This window comes from Podarcis gaigeae (genome assembly GCF_964106915.1).
Source record: "Podarcis gaigeae genome assembly, chromosome: 17".
Lineage (NCBI taxonomy): Eukaryota > Metazoa > Chordata > Lepidosauria > Squamata > Lacertidae > Podarcis > Podarcis gaigeae.
Genome location: NC_139694.1, coordinates 35,207,689 through 35,226,992, shown reverse-complemented (window position 1 = coordinate 35,226,992; position 19,304 = coordinate 35,207,689). Strand labels below are relative to the sequence as shown.

At 44.9% G+C, this 19,304-nt stretch overlaps 1 protein-coding gene across 7 annotated transcripts in view; it reads left to right on the top strand.

Annotated features, from left to right (window-relative positions):
- PDE4A (phosphodiesterase 4A) overlaps positions 1-10,163 on the top strand; it is a 397,337-nt gene extending 387,174 nt beyond the window's left edge. For all 7 annotated transcript variants that reach the window (XM_083718847.1, XM_083718845.1, XM_083718846.1 and 4 more), the window contains 3 exons: positions 825-947; positions 2,659-2,841; positions 6,159-10,163. In XM_083718847.1, coding sequence (XP_083574973.1) covers positions 825-947; positions 2,659-2,841; positions 6,159-6,533 — 681 coding nt within the window. In that variant the 3' untranslated portion in view covers positions 6,534-10,163. The remainder of the gene's footprint in view (positions 1-824; positions 948-2,658; positions 2,842-6,158) is intronic.
- The last annotated feature ends 9,141 nt before the right edge of the window (positions 10,164-19,304 follow it).

The following is a 19,304-nucleotide window of genomic DNA, read 5'->3' as shown; positions in this document are numbered from 1 at the left end:
GCACTAAGGAGAGGACTGTGAAAGCCCCCCTAGAGAGTGGCAGCCCCACAGTCACTAGGCTTCGTGGAGGGGCTAGGCCCGTGGTTTTCAACCCGTGTGCTGTGGCACCCTGGGGTGCCTTGAATGATGGTCAGGGGTGCTGTGGGCAACACTGGCCTCCGTCCCTCTTTCCTTCCATTTCTCCTCTGATGCCCTCTCGAGTCTCTGCCTGCCAAAGGCTTGCATGGCTGTTTGTTGCAGCAGCCCTGGCTACAAGCTCCCCAGGCGAATGGTGCCTCTGGGGCTGGCCAGGGGGTGCTGGTTGCCAGGAGCTGAGGTGGCCTCGGAGTAAGCAAGCCAGCAGGTGAGGGAGTCCAGCCAGCCTGTCCTTCAGCTCTTGCCCTGTGGGGCAGTGTGAGGAGGCACCTCTCTTTGGGGCAGGGGGCGCAGCTCAGAGACCAGGGGCAGCAGCAGTGGCTGCCCAGAGGACTCCTAAGGAGAGGGGAGAGGAGAGGAGGCTGAGGGAACCCGCCACAAGGGAGGGTGTTCAAAAAAGGGTGAGAGGCTGCCAGCTCTGCAGGCAACGGGTGACATAACTGGGCTCCTGAGCCCCACAGGGGTGTCGCAGAAAGGGTGTAGTTGGTCAAGGGAGCCGTGGACACAAAAAGGTTGAAAACCTCTGGGCCAGATGAAAGAAAACTACATTGGGTTGCTGTCTGTCTGCACAGGAATCTAAATTTCCTGAGAGGAAGGATGGAGCATGAACAAAGGCATGGAGCCCATGAAAGTCGAAAGGCAGAGTGATCCCCTTCCATTATCAAAAATTATGGCTTCTACTTCTGCAGGTCCTGGCTACCGACATGTCCAAACATATGAGCCTCTTGGCCGACCTCAAGACGATGGTGGAGACCAAGAAAGTGACCAGCTCAGGGGTGCTTCTGCTGGACAACTACACTGACAGAATACAGGTGGGCAAGGCTGGATGAAGTCCTGCATGCTACAGATTGGGAAAGGATGCTCAGGTCCTCTTGTCCAGAGGCACAGCCCTGCCCAGGATGAGCAGGAAGGAGGTCAGTCCCCACCCCAGTGGCAGGCTGGGGAGGCAAAGTGCAGCTGGTCCCAGAACTGGCATTCAGATAAAGTGGCAGCAAGGAAGCTGGGAAGCAGCTGCAAGGGTCGCCTGGCAGCAGCTTGCTCTCAGATGTATTGCTCAAGCTGTGGAGCCAGTCCAGCATCTGAGCGGGTTTGGGGCGGGGTGTGTGGACGGATGACATTGTTTTATTTAAATTGTTGGCCTGCTGCCTAACCACAGCCTTTCAAGGAAGCCTTCAAAAAAAGAAAATATAAACACACAATATATACAATATTAAGAATTTAAAAAGCACACTTAAGACTGGGGAAAGGTCCTGTGGTTCAGCTGCTGCTCCTTAAAGTTAGAAAGCATGCCAGCACAAGTAGATAAATAGGTGCCGCTGCAGCAGTTAGATAAAGGGCGTTTCCGTGCGCTCTGGCTTCTGTCACGGTGTCCCGTTGTGCCAGTAGCAGTTTAGTCCTGCTGGCCACATGACCCAGAAAACTGTCTGTGAACAAATGCCAGCTCCCTCGGCCTGAAAGCGAGACATGTGCCGCAACCCCATAGTCGCCTTTGACTGGACTTAACCAGCCAGGGGTCCTTTACCTTTTACCTGCCTTAAAGATCCTGCAGGAAAAAACAGCCTGGGCATACAAACATGCATAATTGTGTCCCTGGGGCTGGAGCCCCTCCTTTCGGGTGACTGGAGGCTCCCTGTATTTTCCTGGCAGTAGTGACGACAATGATGGCGTTCACTGCCCACTCCCCAGACCTTAGAAAGCCCATTGGCTCCTTTTGTCTCCTGACAACCGAATAACCTGCAGACCCTCCTTTGGGCATCTGCGCTGGTGTTGCCCACGCCACGTAGCAGACCAAGAGGGCCTTACTGCTGTGGTGGTGCAGGAAATTCGCCACATGGGTCGGACGGCCAGAGCCTTTGCTTCATTTGCACAGTCCTTTTCCTAGGTTTCCCACTTGCCAAACTCCTTCGGCTCTGAGAGCAGAGGGTGGCTGATTCCATCTAGGTCTTTTCTCCCTCTGCACACATGCAGACACACAACTCAGAGTTTTGCTTCCCAAGCGTTTGTGCTCAGCTGCCTAGGACCCTCGTACGTACGGGACCCACGGAGGACCTTATGGTCTTCAGACAAAAACATCTTGGAGGTCCTGGGCCACAGGGAGATTAGGCTGGCCTCAACCAGAGCCATGGCTTTTTCGACTGTGGCCCCGATCTGGTGGAATGCTCTGTCACAAGAGACTAGGGCCCTGCAGGACTTGACATCTTTCCGCAGGGCCTGCAAGACAGAGTTGTTCCACCTGGCCTTTGGCCAAGGCACAGTCTGACCCCCTCCTTTGGTAATCCTCACAGAACTCTAGCCCAATGGTGGCCATTAATTTGATTTTGAATTGATTTTAGAATGAATTGATTTTAGAATGCTGTGTTACTTGTTAGCCGCTCTGAGCCCGGCTTCGGCTGGGGAGGGCGGGATATAAATAAAAAATTATTATTATTATTATTATTATTATTATTATTAAGAATCAGGAAGGAGCTGCTTCCGCATTCTTGCCTCTCTCTGACTGTCCTTACGCTTCCTGACCCCAACCAGGTCCTGCGGAACATGGTTCACTGTGCGGATTTGAGCAACCCCACAAAGCCACTGGAGCTCTATCGGCAATGGACAGACCGGATCATGGAAGAGTTCTTCCGTCAGGGGGACAAAGAGCGGGAGCGGGGCATGGAGATCAGCCCCATGTGTGACAAGCACACGGCCTCTGTGGAGAAATCGCAGGTGCGTGATGGCCAAGGGGGATAATGTTCCAGGGAGGCGTCTCAAGGCTAGGAAAATTCAGACATGGGATGGCTGCTGCCAAAAACCCGCTTACCTTTGGAGCATCATTTTGCCTCCATCCCAGAGTTTCAGCAAAAATACAACTTCACCAAAAAGTTGGGGGGCAGGGAGGAAGTAGGGAGTAAACATAGCCGCCCAGATGGCGAAAGGAAACCCTAGATTCATTACAGGAGAAAGGAGGGGCTGCCATGTCCATTGGAGGAAAGCAGGAATCTGGCACTAGCATGCAAGCAAGCTTCTTTCCTGTGAGCCAGCAGCTTATGGCTTCTAGCATACACAGCTGAGTCTTTTACAGGGAAGTGTTTTTTGTGCAAGGAATCGGCAGCCATGAGTTGGTACAGAGGATCCATTGCCAGATACTTGCCTTTTCCCTGTAAGAAACTGCTGTTTTAAGCAAAAAGAAGCTGCTGTATGCTTTCAGACCGTAGAACCACATAGCCTGGTGTGGGCTCCTCTGTCAGGCTGGCTCAAGCCCCCTTAACTTCCTGGGCCCCCCTTTTGACCGGGAATATCATGGATTGAACCTGGAGCCCCTCTGCCTGGCTCCCTCCTTGTGGGAACTGGGAATGTGCGCTTCTTCCCACAGTTACTAGGTCGTTTATGATGGTGTGCACCTCTGAACTAAAAACTGTGCCATCACACCCATGTCTGCACCACTGTTAAAGAATGTTTAATTTTGCTAACAGAGAGCTCCCTGCTGTACCATTTTGGTGAGAGTGTGGATTGTAGTCTTTTAAAATATTTGTAAGAGAGAACCTAGCCAGCTATAACAAGCCCCACACTCCTCCAAAGCACTGTCCCACTGTTTGTTGAACCGACTGTTCTATTGCCTTTTAGAAACACTTTAATGTACTTCACCCTTTCAGTGCTAAAGAGGACAGCTGTTAGGGGAAAGGGGGTTGTTAGTTACAGTTTAGCTAACTTCCGCACTCGTTTTAGCACTAACAGGAATAGCAGGTACAGTGGTGCCCCGCAAGACGAACGCCTCGCAAGACGGAAAACCCGCTAGACGAAAGGGTTTTCCGTTTTGGAGGCGCTTCGCAAAACGAATTTCCCTATGGGCTTGCTTCGCAAGACGAAAATGTCTTGCGAGTTCCTGCCGGGTTTTTTCCCTCCCCCCCCCCCTTTCCTAAACCCTAAGCCGCTTATCAGCTGATCCACTAAAAGCCGCTAAACCGCTAATAGCGCTAATCCGCTGTCAATGGGCTTGCTTCGCAAGACGAAAAAACCGCTATACGAAGAGCCTCATGGAACGGATTAATTTTGTCTTGCGAGGCACCACTGTATAGAGAACGGAGCATGTTGTCTTACAGAAAGCCTCTGAGAATTTTGGCAGAATACTATTTTTCTAGTCCTCATGACTCAGGAAAATATTGAAAAGACAAAGCTACGGCTTATGCTCAAAACCCAGAGATGAGAATGCAAGGACATACCTATGGGTTAGCCAGGCTGTCCCCCATCAAGGGCACAGGCTCAGGGGGGCAAAAATCATGCCTCTCCACTGTGGCTTGGAGTGGCTAGGAGCCACCCATCTGGGTGCTCCCCAGGCCATTCCTCCACTGTTCTGGGTGATGATGATGATGATGATGATGATGATGATGATGATAATTATAATTATTATTTATACCCCACCCTCCCTAGCCAAGACCGGACTCAGGGCAGCTAACACCAGATATAAAACAATTGATTGAAAGGCAACTTTAAAAACAAGATTAAAACACAACATTAAAATGCAGCCTCATTTCAGCAGAAACTCAAAAACTTTTGGGGGGATGAAAACGTCAAGTCTTCACCAAGGCTAACTATCCAGACTGGTCCTACATGGGCCAGAAAAAAAGCCAGGGAAGTCGCCAAATAGGAGTTCCATCACAGAAGGAAAAAGGAAAAAAGAAAGAGGGGGAGGGAATCAAATTGATTCCAGGCCAAAGGCCAGGCGGAACAACTCTGTCTTACAGACCCTGCTGAAAGAAATCAGATCCTGCAGGGCCCTGGTCTCATGAGACAGAGCGTTCCACCAGGCCGGAGCCAGTGTTGAAAAGGCCCTGGCTCTGGTTGAGGCTAATCTAACTTCCTTAGGGTCCGGGACCTCTAGGGTGTTGCTATTTATGGACCTTAAGGTCCTCCATGGGGCACACCGGAGAGGCGGTCCCATAGGTATGAGGGTCCTAGGCCGTGAAGGGCTTTAAAGGTCAAAAGCAGCACCTTAAATCTGACCCTGTACTCCACCGGGAGCCAGTGCGGCTGGAGAAGCACTGGGTGAATATGCTCCCATGGCAGGGACCCCGTGAGGAGCCTCGCTGCAGTATTCTGCACCCGCTGGAATTTCTGGGAATGACTCTGGGCTAAGAGAAGTTAAACGTTCCCTGCCCTATCGCTGCATTATTCTAGTGCCTAAATAGCCACCCCTCACCCACAATGTACCTTCCCACCCCTTCCCACAATGTACCTGGTACAAAAGCATCCAGGCCTTTTTTCTGTGGCCTGAGGAAGCGCAGGATGAGTTCATGGGTGTCCTTTAAGGGACTGCAGTTGGCAATTGAAATATACTCGGAGTCAAGAGTAAATTTCATGCTCTTTATTCAGCTCATAGTGGTGAGGAGGATTGGAAGTTCCCCCAGAATGTCTGCTTTATATACATTATTTACACAATGGGCCCCACGTGATTGGCTAATTCCGGGATTCACCTGTAGGCCAATCAGGTCGCAGATTCACTTCCACCTGGAGCTGGATTGGGTGGCTCCTGTGGACCAATCAGACTGCTGCATTCTGGGTCCTATTGTTCTAGGACCAATCAGACTGCTGCATTTTGGATCCTATTGTTCTAGGACCAATCAGACTGCTGCATTTTGGATCCTCTTGTTCTAGGACCAATCAGACTGCTGCATTCTGAATCCTATTGTTCTAGGACCAATCAGACTGCTGCATTCTGAATCCTATTGTTCTAGGACCAATCAGACTGCTGCATTTTGGATCCTCTTGTTCTAGGACCAATCAGACTGCTGCATTCTGAATCCTATTGTTCTAGGACCAATCAGACTGCTGCATTCTGAATCCTATTGTTCTAGGACCAATCAGACTGCTGCATTCTGAATCCTATTGTTCTAGGACCAATCAGACTGCTCCATTTTGGATCCTATTGTTCTAGGACCAATCAGACTGCTGCATTTTGGATCCTATTCCACTCAGTACATAACAGCAATACTGCTCACCGTTCTGTTACCAACCCTCTTCTTTCCCTGCCCCCGGTTGTGTTTCAGGTGGGCTTCATTGACTACATCGTGCACCCGCTGTGGGAGACGTGGGCGGACCTGGTGCACCCAGATGCACAAGACATTTTGGACACCCTCGAGGACAACAGGGACTGGTACCACAGCATGATCCCCCAGAGCCCCTCTCCCCCTCCGGACGACACGGAGAAGGACGATGAAGCCTGCCTAGAGAAATTCCAGTTTGAGCTGACTCTGGAGGAAGAGGGGGAGGACTCAGAGCAGTCTGAAAAGGACCACAGCAGCCCTGGCGACGAGGACAATAGCTACTACACAGCCGCAGAGGAGCAGCAACACGAGTCCCAAGAAGGGCAGGACAGACTAACGGACGACACAGTGAACGACACGTCTCCCGGCACATCATGACTTTGGGGAAGGGACAATTGACAAAGCAAAAAAAAACACACACACACGAAAGTTTTCATGAGGGAGGGGCAGGGATAAAAAAACAACAACGAAAAAAACTCATTTTTTATTTTTATTGTATTTTTTATAAAAAGAAAATCAACAAGAAAAAAAGGGAAATATACACAGCAACTGTAGAACCAGGTTGGCCCAAGCAAGGGGCAGTAGCCCTGCTGCTTCAGTGAGCGGCCCAAGCACTCCAGAAATAATCTTACCTTTAATTTTGCTTTCTTTTTCTTTCTTTCTTCTCCGTTGTTGCAGAGTGGGTTTTTATTATTTTCCTTTGCTGCTTAAAAAAAAAAAAAGACTGGTGCCATCAGGAACAGAAGGAGGGTGATGGTGATGAAAAGCATGTATGAAGTGGTGGCAAAGACCAAGCAGGAGGAATAATAATAATAATAATAATAATAATAATAATAATAATAATAGTATTTTAAGCCATTTGTAGTAAAACAAAGCAGAGACACTGCAGGGCTTCTATGCCAAAAACCAGTAATAATTTTCACACATGCCCCTTCTGTTCATCTGGCTCCCTTGCTTCAGACATGCCCTCCTGGGTCGTTTTGGTGCCTTTATTCCTTTGCCCATCACAGCATAACCCTCCTAGCTGGAAAACAGGGTGTTCAAAACATTGGGGATTTTTTTTGGGGGGTGGGGAGAGTTCTAATAACTTTGATTTTTGTAACTTATTTTTTTAAGCTACTGCTAATTTATTTTTGTGAGTTTATTTTGATTTGATCGGACTGGTAAGAAGAAAGGACTTTGCCTCCTTTCTTTCTTTCTTTCTTTCTTTTCTTTCTTTCTTTCTTTCTTTCTTTCTGATGCACTTTTTTAAAAAAATTAATAATAATAATAATAATGGTTTGCAGGTGGGGAGTTCCTTTTTTTTTTTTTTTTTTTTTGCCTGTGACGCCATAACATTCTCTCAGAAGCAAATGGGAGAAGACATTGCTTTTAAAGAAAACAAAAGGGAACAAGAAATCAAATAAGCAAAACATTTTATCTGAGTTTCCAAATAGCCAAGTCTTCCTCCGTTTATCATTTTGCACAAAAAAAGAAAGAAAAGGCAATATGGCCAGGATTGAATGGTTGTAACTGGCCAACTTGCCCAGACAGCTCCATAGGGGACCTCAGGGGTGAGTATTCCTCTCCCAGTAATGGTGATGGGATGGAGAGAGGGGGTTCGTTTGCATCCTTCCTAACCCAATAATAAGAGGAGAGACTTACGTTTTTCAGTGATGATTATTTAAGGACTAATTTGCAGGTTACCACCATCTTTATGTCTGAAAACCTGTGATTTGTTAGTTGATGAATCTCTAAACTGCAGTACCCTTCTTCCTGCTTACAGGTTTGTCAACTAGGAAATGCAAGTGTACTGATCACAAACAAACAAACAAACAATTTGCATGTGCCTCTAGGCACATATTTTTCTCACAGGAGGCTTGCTACAAGCTGAGTCTGTATGAATGAAACCCAAATCTTTATTTCTGTGCAATGCAATGTAATGTGGCTGGATCACATAGATTGACTTGTGAAGTTTGTATGCTGGGGTGGGGGTGGGGGTGGGCTTTATTAAGTTCAAAGGCTAGAGGCTCTAACACTCTTGGTTCCAGAGGTGAGGATCCACCTCAGACCACTAGGAAAATTATGTATTTACATGTGCCCAGAAACCCCACACCGTTCTCACACTGCTGTGACATAAGCCAATAGCTTTTTTCAGACCCTGGGTCTGGTTCCAGAGAAGCTCCATCTCTCAGAGCTCGATCAGATCGACAGAAAATCCAGCCAAAAGAGGAGTCTAAGCAGTATGCAGGCTTCTTACTTTAAGGCCACTTGCCTTGAAGTGAAATACAGAGGCAACTTTGCCACATGCATGGAACTGGCCAGAGGAAGGGGGTCTGAAATGTGCTTTTCTTTCCCTCCGCGGGGCTGATCTTGCTATACAGATCTCCATGCCAAATGCTGCTCTCCTGAAGATCTCTTCCCCCGCTCCCTTGTTGGGCACAGAACAAGGAGCCCCACCCGCCTCCTGACAGTTCTCCTAGAGAAGCAGGGCCTGCTGCCTCACCCTTTCACCAGAAATCACCATGAGGGAAAAGAAAAGAATCTGCTCTGTGGAATATCAAAAGGAGATCTTTTTGGCTGCTTTTATTCTTTGCCTTAACCAGCCAGCGGAGTATAATTTGCTAGTATCCTGCATCATTGTCCTGGTATGAAGAGGGTGAACTTTTCTCCATCCACAAAATGCCTTGCCCGACCCCTGGATGGACGTTCTCCTTAGCTCTGGGGACATCAGATATTTGCATGGACAAGCAGTGCTAGGGAATCCAGTCCTAAGAACTGCAGGAAACAGACATCCTGGATCCTCTTTTCTCGTGCCTCTGCCCCCTTGGGGAAGCTGTAGCCTAGTCCCTGGCTGGCTGGATTCTGGGGGATCACTCCCCCACCACTGGCTAGAGGGCCCAATCCCTCTTTTTGGAGGCGGAGGGAGAGGAAAGTGGGAGAGCGGCAGCACAAGTGAATTGTGAGTGGTTTGGCCTTTTGACAATGAGTCAGTGGACCTGAGCCAGCATCTTGTCCCACTTGAGGTGAGGCCAGGACTAGGATCCCCTTTAGCCTGTCTTACGTGGCCATTCAGGGCTGGCATGTGCCTACCCTAATCTCTCCCCTCCATGTAAAGTGGTGAAGCAATAACAAGTGAGGTCCCATTCCCATCACCACGCTGAGCTTTTGAACCAAAGCCATGTCTCCTCTTTTGCAATTCTCCATCCCACCCACTTTGCATTGACTTCTGTTTGGCCAGTTCTCCTAGTACCTAGGTTCAGGTAGGCGGCAAGGAGCCTTCCAGAACTGTTCCAACCCAAGCACAGTAGTGGGCAGGGGTGGAGAGATGGGCTAGCTCTTGCAAGACAGACAGACAGCCCCTAGAACACCTGCCAGCCGCTGCAGCCCCTGGTCTCTGCTTGAAAGCCAGTGTAGGGCATCTCCTTCCCTACCCAAGGAGAATATGGCCATTTCTGAACACAGTACTGTAGCCATTTTCTTTGTATTTTTTCACTTTTCTTTCTTGAAGCCTCAACTGAAGAAAAAACAAAAAGGGAAAGAGAGAGGAATTCTTTCTTTCTGATTTGTGTATAGCTTTTATTTTTGTATGCAGTTCTGTTCCATGAGTTTGTTGGGTCGGGTTTGGACTGTACATAGTTGTGAATAAGCAGATTGTAAATTATTCTAAAAAGAGTAAAAGAACCTTACAAACAATACCCCTCACCCTTTCCTTTCCCTCCCGGCCCTGCCTCGGTTTCTCTCCCCAAACTCCTGCCGTAGGACCTGTGCTGGGAGTGCATTTGTGGAGAGCAATGAGGTCTCTGAGAGACTCTCCAGCTGCATTCTCTCCTCGAGAGCTCTGGGACGCAGGCCCTGCCCCTGCCCGTTTCTCCTGTCTGTGTATTTATGGTGTAATATAGACACATTGGAAATTGTAGAATTGTCATTTTTCCTTGCAGTGTCGTTAATCAGCTGTTGCAATGTTCTCTCTCGAATGTTACCAAAACCGTTCAGCAGCCGAGCTCACAATAAACCAGGAGAAAGGGAGTCTTTGTTCCTGTGACCTTGACCTGCCTTCTCTGCAAGAGGTGTGAGTGTTTTTTCAATCCCCCGGAGGCCAAAAGGAGAAGGGAAGAAAGCCAGTTCCAGCCTACCGTTGAGCAGACTAAGGCATCTGCTATAGGCATCTCATTGTGGGTGGCGTAAGAGGGCAGCAGGGACGCGGGTGGCACTGTGGGTTAAACCACAGAGCCTAGGGCTTGCCGATAGGTCGGTTGTTCAAATCCCTGCAACGGGGTGAGCTCCCGTTGCTCGGTCTCAGCTCCTGCCAACCTAGCAGTTCGAAAGCATGTCAAAGTGCAAGCAGATAAATAAATACCGCTCCAGCGGGAAGGTAAATGGCGTTTCCATTGCGCTGCTCTGGTTCGCCAGAAGCGGTTTAGTCATGCTGGCCACATGACCCGGAAGCTGTACACCGGCTCCCTCGGCCAATAAAGCGAGATGAGCACTGCAACCCCAGAGTCGCCCGCGACTGGACTTAATGGTCAGGGGTCCCTTTACCTTTAAGAGGGCAGCAAATAATGTTCTATTGCTGTGGATGCTGTGGCCCTGGAGATGTGGGGACAGGGGATAATGGGAGGGATCTGTTGCTTTGCCTTGGGCAGCAAAGTATCTTGGGCTAGCCCTGAACAGGAGCCAAGCAGCCCCACAAGCACTATTTTTATTCAATCCCAAGGAATGCCAACTCTTCCCAGGCGAGACGTGGTGCCATCTTCAAAGGCTCTTGGATTGCAATATCGACACACTCGGCGCAGCTCCAGGGACTTCTGACTTTAATGCTGTGCCTTGTCCCGTAGGGTTTTCCCTCTTCTCACAAAATCGTCCCCTTTTCGTGTCTGTCTTGAACATGGCACTCTCTGGCTATCCTGATTACAAGCCACTATGATCTATTTTGACACTCAAGACACACACAGCTAAATTGTAAAAACAAAAATAGAACTATATAAAACATCAAAAAAATAAAATAATTGTTGCAATTAATAGAACATGCAGGAAATCAGCAATTAACAAAGCCAGCAGTCAAAGGCCTTTAGCAAGATGGGCTTTTTGCCCCCTTCTTCAGCAGGAAAAGAGAACAGAAAGTTGCCACACAGCCATGGACCAATAGTAATATCAGGTTCAGCTACCCGTAACATGACTGTCCTTCACAGAGTGAAAGCACCCAGAGTGGGGCCTACGCTGCAAAGGCTAAGTGCCACTTCTTGAAATAAGAGAGGCAGTCTTGGGCAATGCAAGATCTTCATGGTTCAGCATCTTGAATTGGGTCTGGATGCTAATTGGCAACTGGTGCTGCTGCTGCAAATCAGGACAGTTGTGTGCCATTAGGTGGTGAGCTGCAGACATTCAGTTTCTGCAGTCTTCTTTGAAAACATCACTCTCTGGTGCACTGCTGTGATTTATTCCGGAGGCTACCAAGGAAGAGAGAAGGTAAAATCTCCTCTTTCCAGAAAAGGGGCAATGCCTTACCTACCTGCTGCCATCTTCTGGACACTTCGTGCAACAAAGGGCTATTGAACAGCCATGGTTCCTGAAGGCTGAGCGGGTTGTTTGAACTAGTTCAAGGTATGGCACGCTGCTCCTGCCATCCTCCTGGAGTGTCTTTGTAATTGTAACATTTTAAATAAGACCCTTTTATTTGCTGCTTTCTGACTAGTTGTTTTTAGACAGTTGCATTGTAACAAAAACAACGAAGTTTCTGGTGGCTCCTAGAATCACTAGCAGATTTGTAATCACCCCAACCTTCCAGCTTATGAAAGGAGAGGGGTGGATGTTAAACGGTTGTCCTGTGAATCATGGAATCATAGAACCGTTGAGTTGGAAGGGACCCTGAGGGTCATCCAGCCCACCCCTCTGCAATGCAGGAATTTCAACAAAAGCATTCAAATGATAGAGGGCCGGAACTGAGCTCTCTGCCTGGACAAATAGCAGGACAAATAGCAGTGGAAGAGGTGGGTTGGATCAGGGAAATGATCCAGGTTTAGAGGAGGAAAGGATGAACACTCCCATCCTCTTATCTCCAGGGCCCAAAATGGATTCTGGGGCCATTCAGGTAGCGTGTTTATGGAGGAACCCTGCAGTTTTATACAATTTATTACAGTAAAGTAACTCAACAAAAATGTTGAATCGGGCCAGAATGAAGTTAAGTGTTTGGTAAGGGATTGAAAACAGCTGCCTCAGAACTGTGTCACTGTCATAATTGGCTTGATATAAATCAACCAAGAAGTTTGTGGGGGTTTTTATGTATATGTTTGATTTCTGACTCGCTCTTCGTCAGTCAGTCCCAGTTGCAACAATATAAAAATACAATATTCAAACAGTTTTACAGCTCTGGAGATTGAAGCATATTCCCCAACAAGGAGGGTTGGCACTTGGGAGTTTAAGTCTAGAGAGGGGCAGGGGAGTCAGCTGTGGGACCACGATACAAGATTATAAAACGATACATAGTGTGTAGAAAACTGATGCAGCCGCTTCCATACTTTTAGAACACAGTGGCATGAAGTCAATCTGTGCCTCTAGCCTGCCCTCTGCTGGACAGTTAGCAGAATTAACATAAAACAGCAATCAAACGGATCACACAAGATAATGTGTTAAAGGATTTAATACAGCCATACAATCAAAACAAGAGTGCATATGCAGGAGACAGAGCGATCGTGTTTGCAGAACACCGCATTCTGGATTGTGGGAAATTTGCTGCAGTGCTATATTCACTTGCCTGGGAGTAAGCCCCTGTTTTACTAAAGGAACCTTACCCCTCCCCCAGTTGATATGCAAATGATTCTCCTGTTAATCCAGAGGGAAGGGAGTGAAAGTGAGTCCTAAGAGCCTGCCTTGGGACGACAGATTGAACTGCATGTATATTTTCTATGTACCTGGGAGAAATTTCCGCTGAGCCCAATGGCATAAGTTTGCAACCTCAATCATTCAATGCAACGTAGACAGCCAACTGATGTAACACAATCGTTCTCAGATAAATGTGAAAACTCAGTTTAATAAATTGCAGTGTAAATACCTCCTAGGCTCTACTCCACATACTATAAACATTCACTGAAAACTGGCCAAACAACAACAACAACAATTATTATTATTATTATTATTATTATTATTATTATTATTATTTGTCGAATAGCACCTTAGAGACCAATTAAGTTTGTTCTGGGTATAAGCTTTCATGTGCATGCACACTTCTTCAGATACCTGAAGAATTGTCAGAAGTATCTGAAGAAGTGTGCATGCACATGGAAATTTATACCCAGAACAAACTTAGTTGGTCTCCAAGGTGATAAAATATTTTTAATTTATTTTTGACTGTGTCGGACCAACATGGCGACCTACCTGAATCAATAATAATAATTATTCATTATCTCTACCCTGCCCATCTGGCTGGGTTTCCCCAGCCACTCTGGGCAGCTTTCAACAGAACATTAAAAACAGAATAAAACTTCAAACATTAAAAACTTCCCTAAACAGGGCTGCCTTCAAATATCTTCTAAATGTCGGAGAGTTATTTCCTTGACATCTGATGGGAGGGCTTTCCACAGGGCAGGTGCCACCACCAAGAATGCCCTGCGTCCCTGTAACCTCACTTCTTGCATTGACAGAACTGCCAGAAGGGCCTCGGCGCTGGACATCAGTGTCCGGGCTGAACGATGGGGGTGGAGACGCTCCTTCAGGTATACTGGGCTGAGGCCGTTAAGGCTTTGAAGGTCAGCACCAACACTTTGAATTGTGCTCGGAAATGTACTGGGAGCCAATGCAGGTTTTTCAGGACCGGTGTTATATGAACTGCCCCTTATTTAGAGTAATCACATTAATTACTTGCACACCTTACAATTTCTGTGTTTCTTTCTCTCAGGGGACACTTCCATCAAACCAAGCACATAATGTACTGCACTGAGTAAGTAGTATCACACGCAACTCCCTCAGCTAACTTAAGAGCTCTGCCCTGGGACATAAAAGCCTTTCTGGTCCTCTTCAGAAAGTGCTCTGTATGTTTGAAAGTGTTCACAACACACACACACTCCCATGTCACTTCTCCCATCAGATGTAAATGAAATAATCAACTATCTGACTTTAAGAAGACATCTGAAGGCAACCCTGTATCAGTAAAAAAGTTTCTCTAATGTTTTGCCATTTTTTATGTGCTGTAAGCCACCCAGAGTGGCTGGGGAAATAATAAAATTATTATTATTATTAATTTCTGTGGCTCTGAGAAGAACATAGTTATATACAACCCTATACAGTATAATCAAATCTGACTCTGCTTTTGCGATTAAAAACGTAAGGATCAGACCAGCGGCCCACTAATTTGCCAGATTCAGTGCTCCCTGCGGGATTTACGAGACACATATATGGCACCAGGTACACAGACATGCCCTGCTTGCTTTGGGTAGGGGACTTTAACCTTCCTTCTCTCTTCTTTGTCCTGAAGGATGCCAGAGGTTTGGCAAAGGGAAGCTGAGCAATGCAACACCGATGACTCGCTTCTTTCCTCTGAACACCAAGACTTCTCTGTGACTCAGTAGCACATGATCTCGTAATTATTACACGGGGCAGTTTCTGTTCCATGTTCCTGGTAAATCATTCTCCCTAATGTATAACCATCTATTTTTATCATTGTTTTTTTTATATATAAAACTTTATTATTTGTAAAGAGAATCTTTGAACAAGTTATTACTTTATTTTCCATTTGTTTTTGTTTTTTTAAACCATTTTTATTGCATTTTCAGTTTACAGAAAAGAAAGGAAAGAAAAGAATAAAACTCCAACTTTTGAGATACATTTTTAGGTTATTAGCTGGACTTCCCCACACCTCCCTCCCCGTGCGTTCTTTACAATAAAACATATCAGCAAATTATTACCTTGTTTCGTATCTTGTTTATATCTTTCAAAATATTTTACTTCTAACTTTAAAGTACCTTTTATCCAATATTTGTGCCTTAAAATAAAGAATATAATGACTTTAAATTTCAACTTTTTCTTAATTATAACTTATCTTCCTATTTTCTCAATCTAGTTGCAGGAGCTAAATTCCAAAACATGCAGGTTCTTAACATTCATACAACTTATAATGTTTTTGCAAATAGTCCTTAAATTTTTTCCAATCTTCTTCCGTTTTCTCTTCACCCAAATCCCGGATTCTGCCAGTCATTTCAGCCAGTTCCATATAGTCCATCAACTGCGTCTGCCACTCTTCCAGCGTGGGAAAATCTTGTGTCTTCCAGTTTTTTGCTATAAGTATTCTTGCTGCTGTCGATGCATACATAAAAAATGTTATATCCTTCTTTATCACCCTTTGGTCCACAATGCCCAGGAGGAAGGCCTCTGGTTTCTTAGGGAAGGTGTACCTAAACACCTTTTTTAATTCATTGTAGATCATTTCCCAGAAGGCCTTCACTTTTGGACAAGTCCACCAAAGGTGAAAAAATGTCCCTTCAGCCTCCTTACATTTCCAACATTTGTTATCAGTCCGATGGTAAATTTTTGCAAGTTTGACTGGGGTCATGTACCACCTATATATCATTTTCATAATATTCTCTTTCAAGGCATTACATGCCGTAAATTTCATTCCGGTGGTCCATAACCTTTCTCAGTCTTCGAACATAATGTTGTACCCAATATCCTGAGCCCGTTTTATCATGGCTGATTTGACTGTCTCATCCTGGGTGTTCCATTTAAGCAGCAAGTTATACATTCTCGAGAGTACCTTGGTTTTAGGTTCTAACAGTTCTGTCTCTAATTTCAATTTTTCCACCTGGAATCCTATTCTTTTGTCCGACTTAAAAACTTCTTGAATTTGAGCATAGTGAAACCAATCTTGCACCCTATTCTTTAGTTTTTCAAAGCTCTGCAATCTCCAATTGTCTCCAGTTTTTTCTATTATTTCCCAATATTTTGGCCATCCGACCTCCATATTGAGTCTTTTTCTGGCCTTGGCCTCCGCTGGTGATAACCACCTCGGGGTCTTGCCTTCTAATAAGTCTTTGTATTTTGTCCAGACCATGAATATAGCTTTCCTGACAATATGGGTTTTGAACATTTTATGAATCTTTATCTTGTCATACCACAAATATGCATGCCATCCAAAAGCATTATCATACCCTTCCAGATCTAGAACATCAGTGTTCTCAAGGAGTAACCAATCTTTCATCCAGCAGAAAGCCGCAGCTTCATAATATAACCTTAAGTCTGGCAGGGCAAACCCCCCTCTCTCTTTGGCATCTGTTAGTATTTTAAATTTTATTCGGGGCTTTTTGCCCTGCCAGACAAACCTAGAAATATCTTTCTGCCACTTCCCAAAACACTCCACTCTGTCTACGATCTGTAGGGTCTGAAACAAAAATAACATCTTCGGCAATACATTCATCTTTATAGCTGCAATTCGGCCCATCAAGGAAAGTTTCAATCTTGACCAAATCTCTAAATCTTTCTTAATTTCTGACCAGCATTTTTCATAGTTATCTTTAAACAGATTCAAATTTTTGGCAGACAAATTTACCCCTAGGTATTTTACCTTTTTAACAACATTTAATTCTGTCTCTTTCTGAAACCCGTCTATTTCCAAAGGTGTCAAGTTTTTCTCCAAAACTTTAGTTTTTTGCTTGTTCAATTTAAACCCCGCTACCCGACCAAATTCATGAATTAGTTCTAACACTCTCTTCGTACTAGATTCTGGCTCCTGTAATGTTAAAACCAAATCATCTGCAAAAGCTTTCAGTTTAAATTGTTTCACTCCGACCTGTATTCCTTGTACCAACCGGTCTTCCCTGATCATGTTCAAAAGCACCTCCAGAACAGAAATAAATAACAGAGGGGATAGAGGGCACCCTTGTCGTGTTCCTTTTTCAATTTTAAATTCTTCTGTCACCACATTGTTTACAATCAATTTCGCTTTCTGCTCTGAATAAATTGCTTCTATTCCATTTTCAAACCCCTGTCCCACTCCCATCCCTTCCAAATTTTTCTTCATAAAACTCCAAGAGATGTTGTCAAAGGCCTTCTCCGCATCAACAAAAATTAACACTGATTTTGTATTGATGTTGGTTTGCAAAAGTTCCAAAATGTCAATAATATTCCTAGTATTGTCAGACAAATGTCTTCCTGGGAGAAAGCCTGCCTGGTCTTTATGGATTACTTCATTTAATACTTTTTTAAGTCTACTCGCCAAAATGTCTGCAAAGATTTTGTAATCCACATTTAGGAGTGAGATGGGACGGTAGTTCTTTAGTTGAGTCTTTTCAGTTTCCACTTTAGGGATCAATGTGATGAAAGCTTCTTTCCACGATTCCGGTGCCCTCTTCCCCTCCAAAATCTGGTTGCATACCTCCATTAGTGGTTGTATCAAATAATCTTTCAATGTCTTATAATACTTGGAGGTAAGCCCATCCGGACCTGGAGATTTGCCTAGTTGCATATTCTGAATGGCACTCTCTATTTCTTGTTGTGTTATTTTATGATTCAGGATTGTTCTCTTTTCCTGAACAAGTTTTGGTAGACCATTTGTTTTCAAAAATTGGTCTATCTCCTTCTCCTCTTGTGGCCCTTGAGTGTAAAGCTTTTTAAAGTATCTCTGGAAACACTTCCTAATTTCTTCTGGTTTCTGGATATTTCTCCCTTCAATCTCTAGATTGGTGACTGTGTTCAATTTTTGTCTCTTTTTCAGTTGCCATGCTAAAAGTTTCCCACACTTATTAGCTGATTCGAATGATCTTTGTTTCATTTGTTTAATTTTCCACTCAACTTCTTGATTTATCAATTTCGCATACTGTGCTTGATAAAATTTAATTTCTCTCAAGATCTCCTTCGATTTTGGTTTAGATCTCAACTTTTTCTCTCCATCTCTTATCTTCTCTAAGATCTTGTCTTTTTTCCCATTCCAGAGCCTTTTCTTTATCGTATTCTGTTGTATCAGAAACCCTCTCATAACTGCTTTACTTGCGTCCCAGATTGTTCTTTTTTCCACCATGGTACTCAAATTAATTTCAAAATAGTCTTTCAAAGTTTTTTTGGGCCTTCTTCACAATCTCCTGATCTCTTAATAGTTGTCATTCATTTTCCATCTGAAGGAACCGGTTGGAGTAAGTCTTAATTCCATTTTCATAGCATTATGGTCGGAGCAAGTTTTTGGGCAGATTTCCACTTTTCTAGTCATCGGTGCCAACCTCCTAGTTATCCATATTTGGTCTATTCTTGTCCATGACAGATGGGCCTCAGAAAAGAAGGTTCCTTCTTTACCTAGGGGGTTTTTTGTCCTCCAGATATCAATTAAGTCCATATTGTTGGTTAGTTCAAAAAAGGTTTTAGGTAGTCTGCCATCTTTTGTTAAGCTTTGATCTTGTGACTTGTCCATATTTGTGGAGACCACTCTGTTCATATCTCCCATCAAAATGATGTTAGTGTAGTCTAAATAGTCCAGGATTGTCTCATGCAGTTTCTTGTAAAATTCTGATTTCCCCTCATTCGATGCATAAATTCCTAATAACAAAATTTTTTCTCCTTGAGTCTGTATTTCAATAGCCAAAATTCTTCCTTGCTCATCTTTAAATAAAAATTTTGGTGACAGGCTCTCCTTTGCGTAGATCACCACTCCTCTTTTCTTAACTTTGTCCGATGAAATAAATTCTTGGCCTAATCTTTTGTTAATCAAGACTTTTCTATGGAGCCTGGTCACGTGTGTTTCCTGCAAGCAAATGATATCCAATTGTTCTTTTTTCAATATATGAAAAATTCTTCTTCTTTTCTCTGGGGAATTTCCGCCATTTATGTTCCAACTAAGCAACTATTTTTATCATTGTAACCTGCCCCAGGACTTCAGTCAGCCAGACAAACATTTTACTGTATCATCCCTAAAAAAGGATTTGGGTCTCATGAAGAACCACAATTTTAATTCTTCTTCTAGCTGACTGAAGCAATCCTGATGTGCCCTTGTGTGAGAAAGACGGGGCTAGACACTGAAAATGAACATGAGAAAATTGATCATATCAACTCCATTTCAACTCCAGCGACAAGGGTTACCAGGCCTCTGTCTAACCTGATTCAGATGCTTTTTCTTCTGGACTTCTCAGAGGTTTTTGATACATTCTGCAGGACTGCTTTGTCCCTCATGCTATTTTAAGATATACATGAAACCAC